This window comes from Siphateles boraxobius, unplaced genomic scaffold, assembly GCF_051911475.1.
Source record: "Siphateles boraxobius isolate OS27281-9 unplaced genomic scaffold, OSU_SipBor_1 18, whole genome shotgun sequence".
Lineage (NCBI taxonomy): Eukaryota > Metazoa > Chordata > Actinopteri > Cypriniformes > Leuciscidae > Siphateles > Siphateles boraxobius.
In genome coordinates this window covers 694,165-720,478 of record NW_027508788.1, presented here as the reverse complement: position 1 = coordinate 720,478, position 26,314 = coordinate 694,165, and the positions used below count along the sequence as shown (strand labels likewise).

At 38.4% G+C, this 26,314-nt stretch overlaps 1 protein-coding gene across 2 annotated transcripts in view; it reads left to right on the top strand.

The window, feature by feature from the left end:
* The first annotated feature begins 4,968 nt into the window (after positions 1-4,968).
* Positions 4,969-26,314, top strand: part of arrdc1b (arrestin domain containing 1b) — a 42,179-nt gene continuing 20,833 nt past the window's right edge. Inside the window, exon 1 of one of the 2 annotated variants that reach the window (XM_077232767.1) lies at positions 4,969-5,217. In XM_077232767.1, the coding sequence (XP_077088882.1) occupies positions 5,100-5,217 (118 nt within the window). In that variant the 5' untranslated portion in view covers positions 4,969-5,099. Of the gene's footprint in view, positions 5,218-7,407; positions 7,673-26,314 lie in introns of those variants that run through there. The other variant, XM_077232768.1, reaches the window with a different exon arrangement.

The window sequence follows — 26,314 nt, the reverse complement described above, 5'->3', positions numbered from 1 at the left end:
CATAATTTGTTTTAAAACTCATGCATTCGAATGGTTTTAATAAAATTGTCATGATTCTGCCATGTCCTTGATTTTTCCTAGTCTTGTGGCAGGATCATGACAGACCCATGTTTTGTGTACAAGCACATGGTCTGTTGTTTGGGGCATGTGCTTGTGTTGTCTCGTTATGTAACTCCGCCCCTTGTTACTCCCGTCTTGTCATTATTGTCTAGTCAGTTTCACCTGTCCTCGTCGTCATTAGTGTTCCCTATTTAATCCCCTTGTGTCGGTTCATTGTGATTCTTACCTGTGTGTTACCTACCTGCATCATTCCTTGTGAGTATCCTGTCGAGTGTATTGTCTAGAGAAAGTTCTACTGTTTGTTTTTTGTCAAGTAAATCAGTCAAGTCTTAGTCAAGTCTTAGTCAAAGTTCAGTCTCTCCTAGTTTTGTCTGTTTTTCCCCCTCGTGGTTTTTTTTTCCTGTTTTTGTTCCAATAAACCTTGTGTCCATTGTACACTGTCTGCATTTGGGTTCATCTCCTTGCATCATAACAGAATTAACCGACCAGAGTCGAACCCAGCAGACAAAATGTCCTCCTATGTCAAGCATAACCCAGATGACCTTATAGATTGGTGGCATCGCTGACTCGAAGAGGGGCAAACCCCCGATCCCCTCCCAGGGAGAGCTATCAATGAGGGAGTATGCCCGCGTCGCGAACTAGAGGAGGTTTTTCCTGCCTGATGTCCTCCTAAACCGCTACCTCATTGAAGGTCTCAACTCTCCTCCACCCCTGGCTGAACGGGAGAAGCTGGTTTGCCGTTCGTTCACTGATATGGTGGATTGCATATCTTGGGGAGAGTCACAGGCACCCACGAGCTCATCATCTGCCAAGCTGCCTGTGATCCCGGAGGGTCGTGTGTTAGCTGTCACTACGCGCGGGGACCAGGCTGGTTCCACCACGACTCATAAGACACCGCCCGTATCCCCCAGCCTTTGTGGAAAACGAGGGAGACTGATTTTGTGGGAGTCTGCTTCTGAGTCCGTAGCGACGGAGTCAACCCTGCATGAGACTGTGCTTCCCCAACCAGTCACAAATCCGACTTTGGCTTCTGCTCCGCGACCTAGGAGGAGGAGGAGGGGAGTCTCTTGTCATCCCCTGTGTCTGCAAGCGCTGTCCCATGGCCTACTACGGATGGCGCTGTCCCTGAGCCCGCTGCAACTGAAAGTGCTGTCACATAGCCTACTACGGATGGCACTGTCCCTGAGCCCGCTGCAACTGAAGGCGCTGTCTCAGAGCCCGCTGCAGCCGAAGTTACTGTTCCTGAATCAGCTGCTGAGGGCGCGGCTCCAGAGTCTGCAACAATAAGGGTTGTTCCCAAAATTGCAGTCGTGAGTGCTGCAGAGAGGGAAGCGGCAGATTCAGCTGCTGAGGCTGTTTTGCGCTCAGTTTCAGCTAATCAAGAGATGCCGGTCGTCATTGCTGCAAGAACCCTGTCAGAGCACTTGTCCCGTCTTGTCAAGATCCTTGAGGTCCCTGTTTGTCCTGTCTCGTCCACAGCTCTCGAGTCAGCTAACTCAACGCCACTACAGAATCCGAGATGAGGAGTGTCGATTCCGCTTGGGAAGCGTTGATTCCGGGTCTGATTCTGAGAGCTCATTTCCTGTTCCCGTTCCTGCTTCCTTTCCGCCTGTCAATCCCCTTGTCTCCGTTCCGTTGCCTGCTGCTGCAGTCCCCACTGTCCCTGGACTTCTGTTTGTTTCCCCTGTTATGGCTAAGCCCCGGACTGTTCGCCCGATCGCCCCTGTCTCCTCTAGACCCCAGACTTTTTCTTCACCTCGCGTGTCTTCGTCCAAGCCTGCCCGGATTCCCCGTCCTCAGCCCTCATCCGGTGGACCTAAGACCCCCAGCACTCCCATCCACCCTGGACCACCCCCCATGAACTCTGTTTCTGCCACCTCCCCTTCCTTGTTTATTATTTCTGATGTTTCACCCTAAACCTGTCATAGTGTATTCTTGTATACCCTTGTTGTTATTTGTCATGTTTTGTTGGTTCATGTCTATGTCTCAGTCAGTCTTGTCATGTGTTTGTCTCCTTCAGGAGCGTCTGGAAGCCACTCCTTAAGGTGGTGGTTCTGTCATGATTCTGCCATGTCCTTGATTCTTTTTCCTAGTCTTGTGGCAGGATCATGACAGATCCATGTTTTGTGTACAAGGACATGGTCTGTTGTTTGGGGCATGTGCATGTGTTTCGTTATGTAACTCCGCCCCCTTGTTACCCTCGTCTTGTCATTATTGTCTAGTCAGTTTCACCTTTTCCTCGTCGTCATTATTGTTCCCTATTTAATCCCCTTGTGTTTGCTGTCTTGTGTCGGTTCATTGTGATTCTTACCTGTGTGTTACCTAACTGCATCATTCCTTGTGAGTATCCTGTCGAGTGTATTGTCTAGAGAAAGTTCTACGGTTTGTTTTTCAGTCAAGTCTTAGTCAAAGTTTAGTCTCTCCTAGTTTTGTCTGTTTTGCCCCCTCGTGGGTTTTGTTTTCCTATTTTTGTTCCAATAAACCTTCTTCATTGTACACTGTCTGCATTTGGGTTGCATCTCCTTGCATCATAACAAAAATTGCTATTTTTCTCCATTAGCCCTAATTGAATCTTGACTGCACAAAGCCTCTCAGAACGAGACTAAATGCTGATGTCTGCAAGCACAGTCGATGGATTTAAGTGGCTTCTATTTTCAGCAGATGAGTGATGTGTGGAGCGCAGGAGTGTGTTCAGTCCAGTCCCTGTCATTAGGTGAATTTATTATTCCCAGAAAAATGGCAGAAGGGATCTGTTTAGTTTTATAAACGCCTGTGTCGCTATGGATTTCTGTGTGTTCTGCTGATAGGCTACTTTTTGGTTATGGAGAAAGCACAGCGTGCTGGTTGCACAATTACATAACAGCAGTGGGCCAATGACGTGACACTCATTTTTTGTTTGTCAAGCTCAATTAAGTTACTCAAAAGAATTACAACAGAGATCAAATAATTTCTTGGATAAACATTTTATAATGAACATGCTTTCAATATCTGAATTATTATTATTTTTATGTCATGGTGCTTGGTGTAACTTCGGAGTGTGTAAACAAGAAAGTCTCATAAAAAGTTCTTACATTTTTTTTTTTGGAAAAATCTTGATTTTACGGAATATTATTTCTCATAAAATCTGCTTATTTTATAGTTTTGATTTAAGATATTAAATATGGGTTGTGGGAGTGTTTATATTGAGACAATCTTTTATTGACACTTAATATTGTATTTCACTTAGTTTTCACTCAGTTTTCATCCGCATTATTGGGGAAAAATACTCACACTTATGCGAGAAGTTGCTGCCTTACATTTTTAAATGAACCCAGTGTAGATGTTTAAGTCATTTCTACTTAAATTACATTAAACTGACTTTAAAAAGGCGGGCTTATGTGCACCGGACGAAGAGGATTAAGGTAGGCTAAAGACTTAATTTTTTTTTTAATCTTGTAAAACTTATTACATTTTTTAAAAAATGCTCCATTTAATTTTTGCTCAACCAAATGGTTGAGCACATTTTGAGTCACTATTTTTATTGAGAGGATTACCTAACCTAACTCAAACTGATTGAGCCATCTCTACCATCTGGTTGAGGTAGGTTATGGCAAAAAAAAATCCACTAGATGTCACAGTGTCAATCAACAGCACTTGTCACAACACTTCTAACATGGATCTCAGAAACAAATAAATCACCCCAGCCATGTGAACTGTTTTTGGTGAAATTTTGCAAGCTAATCATATATTTTTTTTACATATTACACTGTAAGAGCCCTAACTTTACAAAATGAAGTTACTTGGTGCCATGAAAAAACTTAAGTATGTTTTTAATAATTTTTCAAAAACATGCTCAACCAAACGGTTGATTTGGCACATAACGGTTAACTGTCACCCCCCTTTTTGAGAATGGACATTGCACTGCACTATTAAAACTTGGTTGTAATTCAAGAATGCTTTGAATAAAGACCTAAGTTTGGTCTTGTTGTAAAGAAAACACTCAGCAGATTATTGCTGAAGTAAAAGCACAAAATCAAATGTACTGTACTTAATATTTTTTCAAAATATTTTTTACTATAAAATTACTATAAAATCAAAGCCATATATCTAACCAAGTTGTGTTCCGAATTTGATGTTGATATCACAAAAATTGTTTAGGCGATTTTGTTTAGATTTAATACCAAAAATGACAAATTCTATTGAATTTAATTGTATGCATTCTGCTGTAACAAATTAATACATTTCTGTCCAAATATCACTCATGTCACAAAATATGGCACATTGAGACTCAGACCTTTATGTCAATGTGTTTTTTCAAGATTAGAAAAGGTTTTGATCATAAATTATGATGGGCAATGAAAAAGTATGGCAAAATATGTCTATGAATTCTGGCACCATTTATTACCATTAAGTGACATCTCACCCATTTGGTAGAGGCCGATATTTTAAAAAATTATGGGATGTGTTGAAAAAAAAATACATTGAGTGTGGTTACTAGCGACATAAGAAGATAAGAAATGCAAACAAAAAATGTTTCCATCACTTTTTTCTTGGTGCGGAGTGCGGAATTTAAAGGGTTAAAGCAATGTAAAAACATAATTTGTCATAGCTTATTGATCATATTTTTACAGTGAATGTAGCCATGTGTATTTTTTAACTTGATGCAACACTGAACATGTTTATCAATACTAGTAATTAAATAAAATATAATCCTTTTTCCCCAAAACAATTTCTGAAAACTGTCATCACAGACATTATTTTTTTTACTTGTTAAAATCTTTTGGAATGATAATGATTTGGGTTTTCGTTGCAATTTTCTAGAAAGTTCATCAGCATCCAAAATATTAAATACATTATAGGCTATTTGACGATTATTTGAAACAACCTTGAGGATCATAAAGAACAGGGGGGAGCCTGACTGACAATCCCGATGACGTCAGCGCTCGTGGATGGGCGGAGAGATGAGAGCCGCAGGTGGGACGTGAAGCTGGACGCTTTCACCCGTAGTTTTACCGACGATATCGTCCTTCGTGAGTGTGTGACTGGTGCTTCTGGAAGACATGGGGAAGCTTCAGGAATTCGAGATTACTTTCACTAATAGCAAAGTGGTCTACAACCCCGGTGAATCCATATCAGGAACTGTGAGAATTAAAACAAGCCACTCCTTACAGTTTAAAGGTAAGCGACGCTTGTAGTATACCTTAGGCTACAATGGTTACAATAGGAAATATTTAAACATTATAATCATGCAAATTTTGCATGAACAGCACAGATGGTGAGCTCCAGGGTTTCCCCCGTTCAAGTAAGAGGGTGTTAAAATAATGCATGTCAACATGGACGTGTCGCATAAACGTGTTGCATGTTTGCATGTTGACATTCAGCATCCGTTAATATACAGTGTAATACTGGTTCAGATGTGGGTTTTTATGGAAAATGGGACTTGTGATCAGAGGGCATCGACGTCTAGACTCGTGTTTTCATAAACGTCAATGGACATCCTGTTTCTGTGATGCTGGTTTCGGTCCGTTTCCACAATCACACCCAAACCGCTTCTGGGTCGATATCTTGCGTTTCAACAGGTTTGTTTTGAATTGTCATCAATTGGTTTCCATCTTTAAACTTCCACAAATACGTGCACATTTAGTGGCAGGCGAAAATATCCAAGCGTTCACCAAGGAAGCGCATTCAAAACGTCTTAAAACCACATGAACCGAAATGGTTAGCCATAAACCAAAAAAACAACAACAACGGAAGAACCCGTAAAAGACCGTTAATTATTGCAACAAAAAAATAATTGGTTAAAAAATGTAACCTCATTATACAAGTGTTTGGTCATAGGCTACTACTGTACTTCACCCATGTAAGAAAATGCACACCCATCCAACCTTTTTACAACTTATAAGCCTTAAATCGGCATGAAACGGAAGTTGAAGTTGTCTTTTTTTCTCTATTGTGACATATATCCCAGTGAAATGGCTTTTTTAACAAAAAAAGAAGCATAAACTGATTTTGTCAATCAGGAGTTGATTGGACAGTTGGAAGTTTGTAGTTTGCTATAGACCTTGTGACCTTATTCACAGCAGCGCCATCTTTGGTTTTTAACGGGAATGAAAGCGAGGTTTTGTCTGTGACACACATCTCTTTAGTGGGTTGTACAACTATAAATGTTTTTAGATTGTTCTGCTGACCAAACACTGCAAAAATATCTTTCCAATAAATAATTTCAGTTTTCAAAATGTGGAAAATTATAAGTTATCTAGGAGCTTTATTCAGTTTTTTACAGCTGTTGATATTGAAAACAAGTCTATCCTTCACAGCCTAGCTTTCATACCTGTCATGGCGCCACCTTGAACAAGTATGCCTCCATACGCCATCTTTAGAATTTAGTGTTTTAAACTTCCGTTTTTGCACTGCATATTTCTATGACATTGCTGTCGAAGCTGACACCACTTCATTAGCTGGTGAAGTGGATTTACTTGTTGTAGAGTTAATGAAAGTTATCATGAGCATGGTAATGTCTAAAGCTGATGTTTAACAAATGTAAATAGACCGGGAAGATTTTAAAACAAGCTTTGGTAACATTTTATTTTATAGTGTCCATGTTACGTTACAGCTACTTACCATAGTAATAACAGTTAATTATGCATAATTACATGCCACTAACCCTCAACCAAATCATAATCCTATCCAAACCCTATAGTAAGTACATGTTTGTAATTAATATTACACAGTACTTAAATATATAATTACGCTGTAACAATGACACCTTAAAATAAAGTGTAACCCGAGCTTTTCATTCATAAATCCGTAAAATCTTACCTTCATTCTGTAGAAATATAAACCGGAAGAAAACAACGAACGTTGCTGCAAGAGGGAGGGGAAGTTATTTTGATTGAAGATTAGGGGACATGAATTAAAAAAAAACATGATGTGAATGGATAAATAATTTATAATAAAAATTTAAATGTTCCATTAAAAAAAGCAAGAATTGTCCATTTTGATTTAATGATGACTTTAACAAGGTGGTCAAGACCCAGTGTTCACAAACCCCTTGTTCTTCACTAACCAAATTTTTGCATACTGGTCAATGGGGAAAGAGATAAGAAAGTAGGTTAGACAAGGTACTTTTCACACTGGTTGAATGCGTACAAAGAATGCATTGTAAGTGTTTTCACTGAACTGTTGGGCTTTGGTATGCAGGCGAGACTTACAGCACAGACACATGAGAGAAAGATATTCCAATGAAACCCTGTAATCTTATTTTCATTTGTGTTATTCCCCTTATTGTTTGCATCCAAACTTGAGAGTAATCTGATGCATGAAATTGTTTTGAATTTCCACTCAACTCTAGGACTCCACCCTTATTGTGACACTTAAAAAAATGATCAACACTCTGTGGTCATGTTTCTGTTCCTCTCAGTTGTTCCTGTCAACAGTGAGAAAGAGGTTTTTTTTTTTTGCGTTTGATCACACTGCGGATTGGAACAATGTTTTTGCCTGTTGTAGTGTTTATCAGTGGAATTCGCGACAGATGACAACACCACTCTGTTTTATGGGATGAGGTCATGTGACTGTTGTGATTAGTCATGCTCAGCTGGCACTTTAATTCATTTGGGCTTCCTGCAAGTCCTATGTAAGTATTTTTTGGGAATTGGCTTGGAGCGCCCTTCACCTTGACTTATAGGGGCCGTTTAAACGACACCGCTTTCAACTAAAACCGGAAAACCTTTTATGTTTTGGCTGTTCATTTGTGTTTCTTCATTTGTGACAACTGTGTTTTTGGCGCCTGAAAGCGCAAACATTTGAAAATGGGTTTCAAAGTGCAAGTTTTTGAAAACTATACCATTATCCATTCTGTGTAAACTACAAAAACGCCAACATGCGCATGTGCATTACGTGTTTGTCACATTCAGTTTAGTTTTTCATCTGTCACTCACATGTTTCTTTGTTCAGATTCCCGCCACTCTTTCATCTCCTTGGTTACCATCATTATTAGTTCATGTCCGTCAGCTGTGCTTAGTAATTATCCTCGTTGTGTTCACTACTTAAGTCTTAAGAGTTTCCTTCTCCTGCACTCCTTGTCCGGTCACCATAATACCTACACCGTGTTAATGTGAGTTTCCCTGTCTGTTACCTGATTCTTGAGTGTTGCTATTAAAGTTTTGTTTGGATTTCATCGTCTGAATCTTCAGCCTGTTTCTGAGTACACCACACTGTTACAGTGTTCAGTCTATAGGCGGGTAGTGTTTCTTTACAAAGTGACATCGCCAACTACTGGCCTGGCATCCATAATGCAGCGTTTTTAGTCAAAGAACCTCCATGGAACAAAACATTGTACAAAATATAGTTCTTTATAGTGGAAAAAGGTTCTTCAGATTATTAAAATGTTCAAATATTAATTAAAAAGTTATTTTAAGAACTGTTCACTGAAAGGTTCTTTGGGAAACCCCAAATAGTTTTTCACTATGGTTGTTCACTGGTATTACTGTGAAAACCGTTATATTGAGTGTAGCATAACAAAACTGCTAGATGATTTGAATCATGGGTATTAAAAGGAATAGCCTAGTTCATCCAAAATGTAAAGACATTGTGCCTAACTTCCCCTTTTATGTTCCATGGTAGAACATCATACAGTTTTCTAACCGTCATGAAGATAAGTACATAATGACACAATTTATTTTTTGGATACTTTAAAAAATGGCAATGTAGTTCCTGGTCCTTTAAATGTTAAAACTACCAAATCCAAATAAGCCATGCTTTTTCTGTATCTGTTAAATGTCATATTATACTGCAGTCTTAAAAATAAAGGTTCCAAAAGGGGGGTTTCACAACAATGCCATAAAATAACCATTTTGGGTTCCACAAAGAACAGTGAGGAGTCCTTAAAAGAACCATTTTTTGAACATTGGAGTAATCTAAAAAAAAAATTTCCACTATAAAGAACTGGATGTTTAAGTTTTTTTTGTAGAACCACAGATAACAATAAAGACCTTTATTTTTAAGAGTGTGCTCAGCATGGTCCTGGATACTAGTCTTGCTGCAATGTGGAAGATGTGATGTTGTTACTCAGAGAACAGCTGTCCTTTTCAATTTACATTGCCCACTATGTTTTATTAAAAAAACAGCTGACTCATGCTTTGGCTCTCTTATCTGTCTTTTCTTTTTTAGTCTGGCCGCTTTGATAAAGGGTCCTATCATGGACCTGATGAGTGTGAGAGACAGTGACATTTTTTTCAGCCTGCATGGCTCTGCATATTGTATTTAATGACAGTGAAAAGTGTGAAGTGAATATTAAAGCGTAAGTCTCTTTCAGTGCATACACATACACCCTTCCATTGAAAGAGGGTCTCTTATTTAAATCACACATGGTTTTCAGTGTATAAGGTTACTGGTCAGCAGACTGAACAGGCAAGTCTCATTTTTGGCAGAAGACAATAATCCTTCTTAACTATGACAGGGCTTTAGACTGTTTTTAATCAGTCAGTTACAGAAAACCCCAAAGAAGACATGATTGCTTGAATCTGAAATTGTTAGAAACTTGTGTTAGAAATGGTTTTAGTACTGTAGTTTAAAACTGCACAGCCTTGTATGAACACCAATGTTCATCAATTTGCACTGTGAAGCTTTTCATTCAACCCTTTGAGACATGTGTGTTGTGTGATGTGATTTGTGGAGAGAAAATATCCTTCGTGTTTTGTTTAGATATAAACATTGACTTTTGTCCCGTCATTTTAGAAATTTGGTTTATGCATAGGATACTGAAAGCCCAATGAAAACAAAATGTATATAGCACCGTTGGCAAATTTTAAACATAGATGCATTAAATACATGTTTTCTTTTTCTAGGAAATTACACCGAAAATATTGATGACTCATTTTTGAGTTTGCAATTCAATTTGCAATATTTTTTTACTAAAACAAATATCACACCATAAAATACAAAATATTTATAATATAATATTTCATTGTAAAATATATTTTCTTTACATATTTAAGAAAAAAAAGCCTTGCGTTGAGCTTTGTACATGCGTTGAGCTTTGTAGCCAATCACAATCATATATGAGCATGTGAATGCAATAACCTATCAGAGGTGTTAGTAAGTTGTTCAGAATCTGAAAACACCTCTGAACCTTTGTTTTGTTCAATCCTTTCATTATAACCAACATGTGTAAATACTATGTAAGTAAAATATTAAGTACAATTAAAATAGCTTTTTTATTATAATGTCGTGAGTTTTCGCGAGATTGCAGAATTCAGTGAGCTTGGGCTTTAGAGATTGGCAGCCTTTTGTGATTACTTCTCTTGCCTCCTGTTCATTACCCACTCCCAATATTGGTAAAGAGAGCCGTGAAGTTTTACTGGTAATGGTACTAACTAAGTTTTGGTACTGTGATGACCTTAATAGGAAATATGTCAACGAATGTTAGATATGCAAGCATTGTATCATGTTCAATTTGTATGCTTTAATACATTCAGCCTGGTATCAAATGCATATTAATGATTGTGATAAGCTTGTTTGTAATGCTCTAGAGCCTTTTGTCTCTTTGTGTCTCAAAAGACACAAGCCCCTCTATTCATTAGCAGTGACTGACTGCCCTGTAAGACAACACCACTGATACCAACATGATCCCACTCTGTCTCACGCTGTGTGTGTGTGTTTGTGAATAGATTCACTCCCTATTTCTTATTATAACTGTGCATTCACCACATTAGCAGGCAGTACGCCCTTGTTTGTGTTTAAATATTTGCCACACTATTGAACACAAATATTAAGTTCAGCCACAGCTGTTTGTCCCCTTCATAATGGGAATCGCAGGCCTCAAACGTTATTATTTATTAATGGAGCACACTTCTATTTTGAAGGAAGGTGTTTTTTGAGTATTCACCTCCTTATTGTTCCTAAGTATACAGGATGAGTTTAGAGCAGGTCAGAGCGTTTATCTGAGGTCCTTCTAAGGACAAAACCTGAAATGTTTAGCTTCAAATGGAAGTTTAGTGGACAAACTAGTTTTCATTTGTAAATTTGTAAAAGCTATTTTAGAGAAGTCAAGCTCCAAAAAGAACCATTAAAGTAATCTGATGACTTTTGCGATGTATTCCAAGCCTTCTAAAGCCATACAATTTTCGCCATTTTAATTGATAAAAATCAGGTATATAGGCTAAAATAGAGTTCACAAGAGCTCCATGACCACTTCTGCTTGCTGCAAATTGCAAATGTACTAAGTCACAGTAAGAATATGCTCAGGGGCATAACTGAGTTAGAATAACTGAGTGAGAATATCTTCCGGGGCATCAAACCCCTAATGTGTCTATTGGGGGATGTTTTTCAAATTAGAACTATGCCTTTTAATGAACACTTTGCAGTCATGGATGGGAATAATTACATTTCTCTCTTTTTTTATGGAATATTCTGGGTTCAATTGACAGCATTTGTGGCATTATGTTCTTTTAAAAAAAAACCAACAATGGTTAAAGCGAGGTGTTTACAATGGAATTTAAGACAGACAAGTGAAGCTTATAATTTTATAAACGTACCTGCATTAATTTAAATTAATTTATTAATTGATTTAAATTAATAGATTATTTGAGCTGTCAAGCTGTTAAAGTTTTTTAATGGGTTTATGGCATTGCATTGTCATGGCAGCAAAGTTGTAAAATTCGATTTTGCACAGAACTTTAGAACACAGAAAACGTTAGTAAGTAATTTTACATTAAACTCATGTGAAAATATACATTGCTTACATCTTGTGGCTATAGCCTACTATTGAAACAGTGAGAATTTGAACATTTACAGATTGGCCCCAGTCACTTTCACTGTATCACTGTATTTTTTGTTTTTTTTAGATAAAAGGAATTTACAAGTGTTAATTTTATGGTAATCAGCATTATGCCACAAATGCTCGATTGTACGGAGCCCCGTGCATGACATGCAGGAAAACATATGTATAATCGTGGCCATGAATTAACAAATTGTTGTACTAATTTGTTCCCCTGTTTAGTTAAATCAAAACTAGGGACCGAATTAATACAATGTGGCCACCATTTACTAAACCCAGGGAGTTAATTATTATATTTTGTGTGCACAATTTACTAAAACGAGGGAATAAATACAAATTCTTAATTTGTGGCCATGATATATGATTTTGTCCACCACATATCAAGTGCAAGGCTCCATACGATTGAGCTTAACTTGCACATAACCTGGAATATTCCTTTGCATCAAGTCTGTGAAGAATAAAAGCTTCTTTGTCACTAAAAATATTTCTTGTAAATGTTTAACTCCAAGGTTTGTTTGACCTTTCAGTGTTTGTTATAGTGAGATATCTATATTGGCACTTTAGTTGTCTCTCTGATGCCAACGGCATCCATGTTGGCACCTCTTACCTTGCTTTTTCCTGTTTTCGCCTTCGAGCAGTTCTACCATGCCAGCTGCCCTTGATAGGGCTCTTTTTTTTTGGTCACAGCATCACGTGCCTTCTCTCATTCTCTTTATGTGTCTCTTCCCGTTTCTTTCTCTTTCTCTCCAGGCTTTTAGAGTAAGGAAGGGTGAAGAAGATGTCTATTTCTGGGATTTCTTCAGATAAGACTGATTTGTCCACACTGTCTTGCTGAATGAGGGATGCAGCTGTAGTGTTTGAGACGAAGCTGAGGACGAGACAAATTTAATCTCTTTTATGTTTGCGACTAATGGCGCTCTCAACTCCTTTAATGACTGTTTTTAAGTGTTCGCTTTCAGCTCATTCTCAAGCAATAATGAGTAATGTTGGACACACGCACGGTACATCTGGCCTCGCTGAATATATCTGGTGAAATTTTAGAGCGCTCACATTGTCTTATTAGTCCCAAAGGGAACCAACAAAGCCTTCTGTTTCATAACGGGAATATTTCAATAAACTGATCGCATGTGAAAACAAAAGCCTACAGATCTCTCACTGTTCCTTTTTCTGTCTTAGTTCCTCCTATTCCTTAGTTCCTTATATTTTTATTTCAAAATTTAAATTCAGTCTCCAGCATTCATATTCTTTTAAAGGGACAGCTCACCCAGAAATGAAAATTGTCATCATTTACTCACCCTCAAAACCTGTATGACTTTCTTTTTTCTGTGGAACACAAAGATATTTTAAAGAATGTTTTGATTGTTTTTTTGTCTAAATAATGAAAGTCAATGGGGTCCAAATCAACTTTTTACCCCATTGATTTTCCTTGCATTGAAAAAAACGCACACAAAATATCTTCTTTTGTATTCCATTAAAGAAATTAAGTCATAGCTATATCTTTAATGTATATTATGTCTCGGTAGTGCTACAGGACAAAGGTAAAAGAGGATTACACTTCCTTTTACATTCAAACGTCTCGGAAATTTCATGCTTAATCCTAATGACCTTTCTTTGTTCTCTTTTGTTTGTCTGAATAGTCCTCAACTAGGCTAACTGTAAGTAGAAAGTGGCCACACTTGACACATTCGGATTCACAGTGGAATTGCGTGGAGACTAGAATGTAACACATTCCTCACAAACAGAGTTAAGAATTTTGAGCTTCTCAAATATTCTTGAACAGCACTCAAAAGTCCAGTCAGAGATTCCATTTACTTGGGAATCAAATGCCTTTGTGGTAGACTTTGGAATTTCCTCTGTGATTTGTTTGTTTACAAGTGTGTGTATTTGATTGAGAGTGTTTTATTGAGGCAGAGATGAGGTTAGCCTTCACCTGGCAGCAGGTTTATGGCCGTCACTGGGGATATCTTATCGGAATGTGGTTGCTAGGCCACCGGCATTCAGAACTACTGGTCCCATGAGACGTATGGGATTTCCCAGCCCAGATGTCCTTTGTGATCAGGTGCCCTCTCTCATTCACACTCTTTCAGAGGACAAAGACGCCTTTACCTTCCTAACAGAGTGAGCTGGATTGATTGTAGGGGCGCTTGAGAGGCCCATGGTCTTGAGAGGACGGCACATGTTTTAGTGTAGTTTAATTATTCAAGTTAATGATTAGATCAAGTGAGATTAGTTTAAGATCCTGTGGAAAAGTCGAGTTCAAAGTGTATTATTTGTATGTTAATTTTTAAAAGTGAGTCAAGTAAATCTCTTTCTTTTAACACAGTAAATATCATAAAACTCAATTGTTTAAAATAACATTTTACACAAAGGAATAATAATATTTTACTCGGGTAGCTGCAAGTATAGACTTCCATTTTTGGAAGCAATCAATATTAAATTGCATCAATATTAAAATTCTGTCTGATTCCAATAAGTTGATTACTATTTCAATAAATAGCCGGATAGCTATTTAAATTGTAGCTATACTGTTTTGTGTAAATAAAGTAAGGAATAATTGATGAAGGTCCATTGAATTATTAGAAAATAATGCACACCCAAGGTGGTAACACGGCCACGAGGCGAAGCGGATGGGCATTATTTAGTAAATTATTCCCCTTATTCTACGGTCACCATGTTGTATTTCAAGACATTTGTCAGGTTTTTGTCCTTAAAATGCTTTTGTGTGTAGGACTAATTTCTTACTCCTTTTATCCCACACCTTCGTTGCTAATTCCAAAACATTTAGGGCAGTAAAATAGGCTTGAGCCATTGATGGGAGAATAATGCAGTTATCAGAGAGAGAAAGAGAGATTAAGTATGTATGAATTACCTGAGTCTGTGTGTCTCTCAACAGTGTTCAGCAGCAGCATCTCTACTAATAGAGAAACTGTAAGTTTATCTGCTTCAAGAACAGCGGCATTATTACCGTGCTAGGGAGAAATGTCATGAAGCTTTGAAGTTGCTAAACTATTTTACTGATAAAATTGTCAGATTAGCGCTGACAACACGTTTATGTGCGAGTGTGTTTCCTTACTGTATGTGTGTGCACGTTTGAGTGGGAGAGAGATCGGGGGAAAGAGAATGTGTGCTTTCCGTACATAGTAAAAAGCTAAATTTGTGGCAAAAAAACATGGAAATAATTTGTTGTTTTTATCCTATTGTCTACTATATTTATTAGCTTGGTCAGTGTCATTGAAGGTTTTGGTTATTTTGCTATTGTAGTCTGTAAAGACCTTTGAAATAACAAATAATCATTTGGCGAGGTGATATGCAACTATAATGTGGTCAAGACCTGCCTGGAACGCCTATAGTGATGCGTTTCTTTGAAAATAATGGCACACCTTAGAATGTTCATCAACCAATCATATTCAAGAATTCAACAGCCCTGTAGTATAAAAAACTGAAATCAATAATTTTAGTTGCTACAAGTGAATTTTGAATCACTTGTTACAAGTGAATTGTAATAACTTACAATATGAACAATAGATTTTAAATTATTCATATTTTTAAAGATTAACTTCAAGTTAATGTTAGATGATGGAAAATGTAATCTATGAAATGAAAAAGCACAATTAAATATTCAATACTGACCAATACATACTTATCTGAAACTCACCCATCTCAACTCACCATGTTCTCCAAAACACTGTCATTAATTAAATCTGGTAGTTAAGGAATGCCTCCAGTCCTCCCAGCCCTGAGGATATTGTAAAGTAAAGAGAGTGCCCGATTCATCTGTGTCATTGAAAATTTAATTACAGATCTTCCATCACGCCTCCCGGATAGGCTCATTCTCCTCCTCTAAATGCAGGAGAACACTCAGGGTTTTCATTGTATGAGTACTTAAATATGCCTTCATTACAAGGCCTCTTATAAAAAATTTAAAGGTGTCTTGTGGTGAACAATTAATCAATGCAAGTTAATACACAGAATACACAGTTTTTTCATAATAATTTTTAAATTAAAACCTGAAATTTGGGTCCGCTCTGGAATGGCGTTCCTTCTCTGATGACATCAGTTTGACGACTTGGGTTAAATATTCTTAACTACTCCTCAACCGTCAGTTTGCTATGAGCGTTTTATTTAGAAATACGTCACAACACTTAAGTACAGTCGGTTGCAACTTCCGGTTCACGGCACTTTAAGAGCACTTCAGGACCAAATACAAGAGAAATATCTGAAATTCAGTTTTCTGCTAAAACATCCATTTTCCATTACATTCAGGAATGTATAATGTTGCAAAAATCACAGACATTGATGGTTGATATTTCAATGCATATCACAGAAAATGCTTGACACAGTAGGCCTATTTTTCTCTGTATTCATTGTAGACCATTAGAAGATCAAGGAAGGAGTGCACTTCCTCTCTTTGTATGTCTACTTGAACAGGCCGTCGTGACCTAGACGAGTGTTCCAGTAAATCACGCAAGATCAGATTCCAGACAGCATTTACTATCCGATTGAAAATCTTTTTGCTTTTTTAAATGAGAAACTGTAAATACCATGAAACTGAATATGTTAATCATTCTGTACCATGGTATATATTTCAAAGTTTGGTGCTATGGTATTACCATAGTATCTGATGCCATCATTGTACCATGGTACTGCCACAGTATTGTAAGGAAAGTGTTTGCTGCTGCTTTGCATCTTAGTTGTTGCATTGTAAGTGTTCCATATGTATATTGAATTATTTTTTTTTTTATGTGTTGATATAATTATTGACAATATTGTTTAAATTTAAATTTTAAATTTAATACATCTATAATATATATGTTTCAAATATAAGAAGATATTAATGCAATCAAAATATGAGGAAAATATTTTATATTTTAAATATAAGGGAAGAACAAAACACTACACTTGTTTAAGGTATTTGTTGGCAAAAAAATACATAGAACAGCAAAAAGCTCACAGAAAAAGCATGCATTGACTACAACATAATCAGTTATTAATATTTCATTGGTTCTGCATGTGTTCATAATGTTTTGTATGACAGCCTGGCCAGAAATTATGTCCGCACAAGTTGACATGTTTAATTGTGTTATCACCAATAAAACAATTGACTCCAAGCACAACTACACAATATGCTTAATAAAGCTTTATCAAATGTTATATAATAGTGCAGCAGATTAATGGCATATCTCAAGAGAATCGTTCAAATTGGTATAGAAGCATGAAATCTGGCACAGATACTCTCCTACGGTAATTTTTTGGGAAAAAGGCATTGGCCACCGAAAAATTCAACATGGCGGACATTTTTTCAAGATGCCCGCTATTTCTGTCAAATGCTCATTATGTCAATCGTTCAAACAGTGATATCATGTAGGCATAACATTTTGTGAAAATACTCTCTTCAGAATGTTTTTTTGGAAAACAGTGATTGTCCCTCAAATTCAAGTTGGCAACCATTTTTCAAGATGGCCGCCATTTTCTTGAATCCTTACATATTTTTTTCAAATAGTGATGCTATCATGAAATTTGGTACAAATATTCTACAAGGAACATTATCATGGAAAAAGGTGTGTGCCAATCAAAAATTCAAGATGGCGACCATTTTCAAGATGGCCATAGAATGTACATTTCCAGACGAAAATGTGAGTGGGTGCTTGCAGTGGCAAAACTCGCCACTCGGTTGCTGGGGTGTGGTACATGATTGCATACGAGCCAACAAACATGTCTGTACGATGTTCTGGTGCCGAGATATGGCTTATTCATGTGTTCAGATGGTTGCTAGGTGGTTGCTAGAGTGTTCTGGGTCGTTGCTATGGTGTTGGTAGGCGGTTGCTAGGGTATTCTGTGTGGTTGTTATGGTGTTGGTAGGTGGTTAGTAGTTGTCACAGATGGTCACTATTTGAGTTCTTAGCATTTTCTTGGCATGATTGAGCACTTACTTAATCGCTATTAGCATGTAGCTGTTCACAGCTAGCATGTGTAGCATGTTGGAACTCCTGTTTGCTAGCATGAGTCAAAAGAGCCAACCCCCATCTCTATACGATGTTCTGATGTAGAGATATGCTGCCGTGCAAAGGCAAAAGACCGTAACTTCGTTTTTGGTTGAAAATGAGTTATTGATATTTTTGGCACATTTTTGGCCTGTGTACTTACAGCTGCCATCAGTCCCTGTAACTTCTGATGTCCTCAAAGCCTTGTCCTGCACTGATGCGGTCAGATAGTATGCTCTTAACCCGCTCCATCGACAAACGTGTGATATCGATCGCGAAGGATATATGCAGAGTTGACAGAAAAGTGTTACACATGCCTTAGCAGGTGAATACAACAAAGAACTAAAGCCCCGCCTCACCCAGTTCGGGTACCGGACCTGGTTGAAACAATCATGCATCTAGCTGGCAGAGTGCCAAAACTTCGCCGGCGCCTTGTAGGGCTGTCGCGGTGAAGGAATTTCCCTTGCGGTAATTTTGAGTGGCTCAATAGAGCGATATGCGCTATTACCGCCATTTATTTATTTCTATTTATTTGTTGTTATATAAATACGTGTTATGATATGGTCAGCATTCACAAAAACAATGTAACCGAACTAAACAGCGTCTCTGCGCATTGAAAGACTGTCACTCAGCGCGCAGTTACATTGTTACGCCAACGGACTGTCGAGTGAGTCATTAAACCGTTCATTCAACGAAAACGTTCAAAAAGCTGATTCCTTAAATGATAGATGTAATGAAACAAGGTGTTAATTATTTTTTAACTTTGAGCTCCACTTTTAAAGGCTCAGCTGGCCAGCAATGCTTCACTTTTGGGCAAAGCCACTAATGCTTCACTTAATAGAGACCAATGGCATTGATTCAATGCGTGACTCGCTGCTTTCCCGCCCCACGGCTTCCTCGCGCTGTGTAATGCTGACCAGCGCTGACGCCATTCATGGTAAATACCACACGTTAAAAGGATGATACGACAAATATTTCGCTTTCCTTGGAAACGGCAAACTTTTCAAGAATATACTTGACTTCAAAGAGACACACGCAGGTAATCGCACGCGCTCAGTCAATCTCATTCACTGTCTGTTTAGGCTTAAGTCCAAATCCACAAAGCCTCTTTACAAATCACCATGATAAACAGTCTTGTTATCATTATTAACTTATTTAGCATTCAATACACATGGTACGAACTACGAAGGGTGGCCTTATGAAAAAAGAAAACGCGGTTTGCGGTTGCTGCAGTTGCTGCGGTTACTTGCATTCCTCTGCGGCTGGCCTGTCAGTAGCGCGGTACTACAATATTGCGGTTATCGCGACAGCCCTAGCCTTCAGCACCGCCCTGAACACGTCGAGCCGACGCAAGAAATATATCACAGGGAGTGATAATAATGAAGCAACAAGGGTATATTGGTGCATACAACATAATGAAACAAGTGCTGGTGCATACAACATCAGTCCAGCTCAGCTGTTACAAGCAGGTTATACAATCATAGCATCCGGAATAAATCCGCAGGACGAGCGAAGTGCACAAGCACAATAATAGGGCAGACAGGCAGCTGAAACCACTGCATACTGAAAAGACACAGAACACAGAAGGTTGTGCTATAAATGCATTAGTTGTCTAGGTAGTCCAGAACGCGCTCCCTACTGAGTCTCAAGGGGGAAAGCACTGCATAGGCTACTTTTCGTGAACGGACGAGGAGCGTGACACCTTGAACACGAATCTCGGTAAGCGTCTGTGAAAGTATGCGTCTTTCAGATCCATCTCTATAATCCAGTTTCCGGGTCGAATGTGCGCGAGGATCTGTTTTATTGTGATCATTTTGAACGCGTGTTTAGCAAGTCTTATGCCACTCAGTACTAGAGCCCGACCGATATATCGGCGGGCCGATATTATCGGCCGATTTTAGGCATTTTCCTAACTATCGGTATCGGCATTTATAATGGCCGATAAATGAATATTTTAAAAAATGCGGGTGGTGATTCATGTAAGGGTGGCGCTGCCAATAAAGCACCTAAAAGCTGTCACAAGAACTGGCAAAAATAATGATTATGAATACAACAAATATAGCAAGGAGACATTTTAATTGTTTATTAATAAACAAGTGTTTTCAGTCAGTGTCAGCCAAAGATGAAGTTGACGATGCTGACTCGCTATCTTCAGTGAGCGCGCGCCAGAGAGAAATGCACATTTCATACGATTACATGAGTCTGTCTGTCTTTCGTTTTGAATTGTTCTGTTTAAAAGTAGACATTTCAATATAGATATATTTCAATTCTCAGGTCTATACGCTGAGTTTCGGTTCATGAGACGAGCTCCAGTTCACCCGCAGGCGCCTCCGTGTCGAGATTATCTATCGTCTGCTAAATTTACTTCTTATAAATTAAATCCAGGCAAATGGCTGATGAAACATTGATTAAAATTAAGATACAATTAATACAAAACGAAATTCACTTTGAAACGAAAGGTTTTGTGCTTTCTGTTTGATGTCTATGTGAAAGTTTCAAAGCATTAGTGCCGCTTTCAGAGCGCTCACGTCCGTAGTGCTGAACTGTCGCGTCTGTAACATTGTTTTTTCCTCATAAATGCAAACACGAAAAATAAAATAAAATAAAATAAAATGAGTATTTTATGTAGCCTGTGGAGACTGAGAGCCAACCCTTCTTCATCCGGTGGGTAGTAGCCTACTTGTGATTTGCGCAGTGTAATTCACAGAATTGATTTCTCTGCTACAAGCCTCTGTCACGTATTGTGTGAGCTTGTGACTATTGCAAGCGCGCAGCTGAGAAGTCCTGATTATATTGTCTGCTATATTTAGGCCTTCTTCTTATTTATTAAGGCAATTGGTTGATGAAACATTGATTAAAATGCGTGGCGCGAGCGATCTCCGACAGTAAACTGATTCTGCTTTGTCTAGGGTAAACAGCTGTTGCGACGCGAGCAGTAACGGCCGCGTCCGGTGTAGACACAGTGTTAAAGCTCATTCTGCCTGATAACGCTACGTTACAACATCAAGCAATATTCCAAAAATGTGTATAATTATAATATTATATATAAATATTATATAGGGCCATTTTGCATTAAGAGTAGCCTAGTTTCACGTTTAGTACATTTTGCTTACTAATTATTTAAAATAGTATAAAAGTACTGTACATATGTAATTAAAAACGTTTTCATTATGATATTATTCATTTTACTTTAGTAAAAAGATCTGAGTTCTTCCTCCACTGGTAGAGATTAGAGGAATTAAGAGTAAAAATAGAAGATAATAAGGTTTTGTCAGTGACACTTTTTATATATTTATTGATACAAGTTATGACTAAATTAAAAGACAAAGTCGTCGTTAGTGAAGATTATGCAACAGTATTTAGAATATAATATAATATAATATAACATGCAATGCAAACTAGTTTGGTTACAGCTCAGCTGTATAATTCTCATTCTATCATTCCCCCTGCCTCCATTACATATCTGTGTCACACAAGTGTTTGATTACCACATTTGAGTGATCATTGCAAAACGTGTTTATAAAATATATTTATTCTGTTTATAGCTACTGTGTAAAGTAACCATCAAAAGTTTGTACACACCAATAGGAAAGTGTCCAAACTTTTGACTGGTATACTGTACTATAATACACATAAATAATATTGCTACTGTATTATAATATACACATAAATAATATCGGCCGATATATCGGTATCGGGCTTTTTTTACTCCCTAATATCGGTATCGGCATCGGCCCCCAAAAATCCATATCGGTCGGGCTCTACTCAGTACCACTTGAAGATAGCCTATACTCTTTACCGCTACGGAAGTATTTTGTCATGTTTAATGAATTAATAGGGCCACCAGAATGCAACCAAAGCACAATAAGTAGATAGCTATAAGTAATTGTAAATCATTCAAAATAAATGCCATGATCACTAGATTGTATACAGGTGTTACTATAATGATTTTGTTAATGGTGATCAGCAACCAAATATTGATAATGTGGAAGTTACTGTCTTTTGCCTTGGCATGACTTCTCACTTTTTGCTGACAATACAAAGGCAGAGTACAGTAACTTTAAAATAGTGGTCAAAAGTAAAGTTTGAGCTCAAGATTTTATTTACGTAGATCATTTTTATTACTTACACATCTAATTGCCAGATTTCCAGTGTCCTACCTATAAATAATTTGGCGGGACAACTAAAAATCTTTAAAGTCATTTTTCTTAGTTCCACACTCTAGCGAGTTAAGGTCTTTTGCCTTTGTAGAGCAGTATAGGTCTTGCAAAATGGTAGCTAGGGTACTCTCTTTGGTCGCTAGGGAGTGGCTTGGCAGCTGCCAATCATGAAACTCTAAAGGCTGCGTGTCACTATGAATGATATAAACCAACTCCCATGTCTCTGTGACATTCAGAATAGAAGATATACCTCTTTGGATTTTGGTTGCTAAGGTGCTCAACAATGGTTGCTAGGGAGGGGCTAGAAGTGTTCAGATAATTCATGATTGAATGTTTGCTGCCCCGGGTAAAACGAGACCACACTCATCTTTCTATGATACTTCTATCCAGAGATATCCCTTTTATCTCTTTCAATCGAAGTCAATGGAACTTGTTGCTAAGGTGCTGTAAATGGTTGCTAGGGCGTGGCTTAATAGCTTCACAATGATCCTGAGAGACTGATTGGTCGTCTGAGTAAAATGAGCACGTCCCCTTGTCTCTATGACACTGTGATCCAGAGCTATGTTCAATACAAAATCCCTATGCAATGTGTATGACTGCCCATTTCTGTCAGGGTTCTGTCCCTTCTGTCTGGTCTTATCTTAAGCCTGGTTCACACGGGATGATTTTAAAATTGTCGGCAGATTTTACAAACCTGAGAGACCCCACACACGGCGATAAGAAATCAACGGGTCTAACAGTTTTGGTCGTACAGTGTGTGGTGCGCAGCCACACGGCAAAATCAACACATCACACTCGAACCGATTTGACTCCCGAGCATTCCCAGGTCAGACGGATAATCTCGCAAAATCCCTCGAGATCAAACGTGACTTCAGAGTAAACAATCATGGCGGACGAGGAGGATGCAGTGGCGATAGTTTGTAGTTTGTTTTTAACCGAAAAAAAAGTTATCAAAAGAAAAGTCGATGGTCAAAGAAGTGGAGACAACGCGAGCATGGACGGCTGTTTTGATTTTGTTTCCCGGTGCTTCCTCTGCGCCTCGTCACCTCACTTTCTGATTGGCTACATGCTACAGTCCACAGGCTGCGTGCTCGTTTGTCCCCAGGGGACACCACACACGAGGAGAAATCGGGGCAAAAAAATCCAACATGTTGGATATCCCCGATTTGAGATCGGAGCGGTCCCGACGTCCTTTCGAGCAGATGTGAGCACTCTTAACACACCACACACGGCAGGAATATCTGATCAGATTATTTTACGATAATCGGAGCATACTTAAGATTGTCGGAAGGGGTAAATCGGGGCTAAAATCTGCCTAATTATCCTGCCGTGTGAACCAGGCTTAAGTGGGTGACAGAGGTCTGACATTCCTGGTTTGTCATGTTCTTGTGTTCTAGTTCTGTTTATTGTGAGCACATGGCTTGTCATGTGTTTCCTTTGTGCCATGTGCTCTCCTGTCTATTGTCAGCCCCTTCCATCTCGTTAGCTGTTAATTGTATTATCTCCCTCACCTGTCTTGCTTGTTACCTTCTGTCATTTGTTTCACTATTTAGTCTCCTTGTGTTTGCAGTCCTGTGTTGTTTCGTTATTATCCGTTTCCCTTGTGTTTCCTGTGTCTGCCTGGTAGCTCTCTGGTTTTCCCCTACGGGGCAGTTTTGGTTTTCAGTTTTCATGTTGTTTTGTAGTCGTTTAATTAAACTTACCTTCCTGCACTTGAATCCTCGTCTTCCTTATTTTCCTCATCACATGACAATTTCATGGGCCATCCTACACCATATTAAGTCAATGGGGCAACTTTGGGCAGCCAGGGGTGCAACTTTTACCCCATTGTGAGGTATGTTCTTACAGAGCCTGCCAGCCTCTTCAAATGTGGTAAACCGCACCTTTCTGCGAAATCCTCGCTCGGAGAAATGAATCGTCAAAGTTTGTCGCAATGTTAAGTCTATGGGATTTTTTTCGGCCGCTTTTTCGCCCCAGGGGCGAACATCGTACCCCTGATCACATATAAAAGTCATAGCACACCATTTCCTAATAATCCGCACTATTTGATGCCTCATTCGTGGGTCTGTGGCAAAAGCTGCGGGAGGAGATGCGGGTTGGGGACAAAAGTTGGGGCTTTGCCTTTGGCAATGGCACATTGAATTTATGAGTGGCCAACGCCTTTTTCCAAAATAGTGGCCCTTAGAGAGTATCTGTGCCAAATTTCATGCTTCTATACCAAAGTGAACGATTTTTTACTAATCTGCTGCACTATAATCATTTAAAAGGTAAAGATGTTTTTTTAGGCCGGACAACACTTTTGGACACTATTTTTAATATATATACATACATGTACATATACAGTATGTATTACATATATAGTATAATTAACATTCTTGTTCTGTGTAGCATAACCTGTAGCATAACATATGAGTTATCTATTAAGAATTATCCCTTGGATGCAGCGTTTTGAGTGATTATGATGCAAAATAGTCGCCACAAGCTTTAACCGTAATCCTAATGGTGTGATCCCACAGCAAGTAAACAAAAGAATGATAAATCATTTCTTTCTCAATATTGTACGAAAAATTAATCCACCAACAGCTCATATTTTAGTTCTGTTTGGGATGTTCTCTGAAAAACTGTTTTTTACTTAGCAAAACCATCCATAAAAATAGGGAGAAGGATGGACATCATTAAAACCAAGGTGACCTGTCTCAGTTGAAATTCTCAGTTTGCTTGCATTAATCTGCCTGTCCCCAATCAAAGCCGATGTGTTGTTACCATTCCTGGTGTAAATCTGTCCCTGAATGCGTGGCCGGCTCTCTGTGATTTAGAGCTCGCTCATAAATTCTCATGTTAATAACACATTTTCATCTATGTGGTATGCAACAAATTTCTTTTTCATGTTAGGAGAGGCTATTTCATGGACAGTCACTGCTGATGCGTCATTCTGCAATGTCTTTTCGGTCTGACATTTGCGTTTTCTGGCCAAATGGTATGTTAAATAATTTTCTTAAGCTTGGCGGCGGCTGAGCATTTACTTCTGAGGGCTCGTGGGTGAGAGACTTAACTAAATATCTTGGTCATTGAATGAGCAGCAGATGTTGTGACTTTGAGGAGTCAAAGGCTAAATGGTGACTATATTTTCTCACTCGATATCTAGGTCTGAGCCAAATGTACACCAAAATCTGAGAGACATCTTCAAGTGTATTCTTCCTTTCTCTTTCACATTGACATGGTTTCATGTGTGCCAGACTTCCATAAAAGAATCAGGATTACAGACATCTTTAGTCTTTATCTTTCCCTCTTTGTGCTTTAGACAGCCTCATTCAACATGTGGTGATTGAGAGTTTATTGGTAGAAAAAGAAAGTAAGTTAACATCCTTTTCTGTGAACGCCAATTCTCCGACTTTTTCTGTGGTGACTGCTTTTGTTTTTTTGTGGTAAATAAAGCTTGACGGAGATGCATGTCACGTGGTTGAGCAGAGGATTATGGGACTGGATGGGCCTGCGCTGTAATTGCTGGGAATGTTTGAGGGGAGTGAGATGAGGTAGCGTATGAGTAGAATAAGGCCTGAATGCTCACAGCATGTTGCGTAATATGCTTGGATAAGCTCCTTATTCATAAACTAGATAGATAGATAGATAGATAGATAGATAGATAGATAGATAGATAGATAGATAGATAGATAGATAGATAGTGTAAAATCTATGATAGTGTAATTCAGCCCTAAATTTCGCTGTATGGAAGTGAGGTTTGGGGTCCACTCAGTGATCAGAGCTACACTAGATGGGACAGACATCCAACAGAAGCCCTACACACAGAATTCTGCAAAATTATTCTAAAACTACAAAGGAAAACACCCAAAAATGCATGTCAAGAATTAGGGCGATTCCCATTGAATGTTAATATGCAAAAACTATCCCTCAAATTCTGGATGCATCTAAAATCAAGTCCCACAGATTCGTTACATTTTAAAGCATTACAAACCCAAGAACTGAACCCCGAAAAAAGTCCCCTCAGTCAGCTGGTTCTGAGACTTACTAACTTGACTAACTCTACTAACACTAACCAGTCTCAGACCAGCACTGTTTTCCCCCAAACATCAAAATAAACCAAATTATCAAACAGTATAAAAATACATATTTGGAACATTGGGATCAGGAAACTAAAACACAAAGTAAATTACAATTATATCGAACTCTGAAATCAAATTACATATAAAGATAATTTTAGGAGAAAGGACAGACAGCAGCACTGACTGCCAGATATGTGTGGATGTGCCACAGCCACAGGTGAATGTGTATGTAATGTGTGTATTGTGACTGACCTCAGTATGTTTTCCAACTGTCCACCACAGTGACCCTCAGCGCGC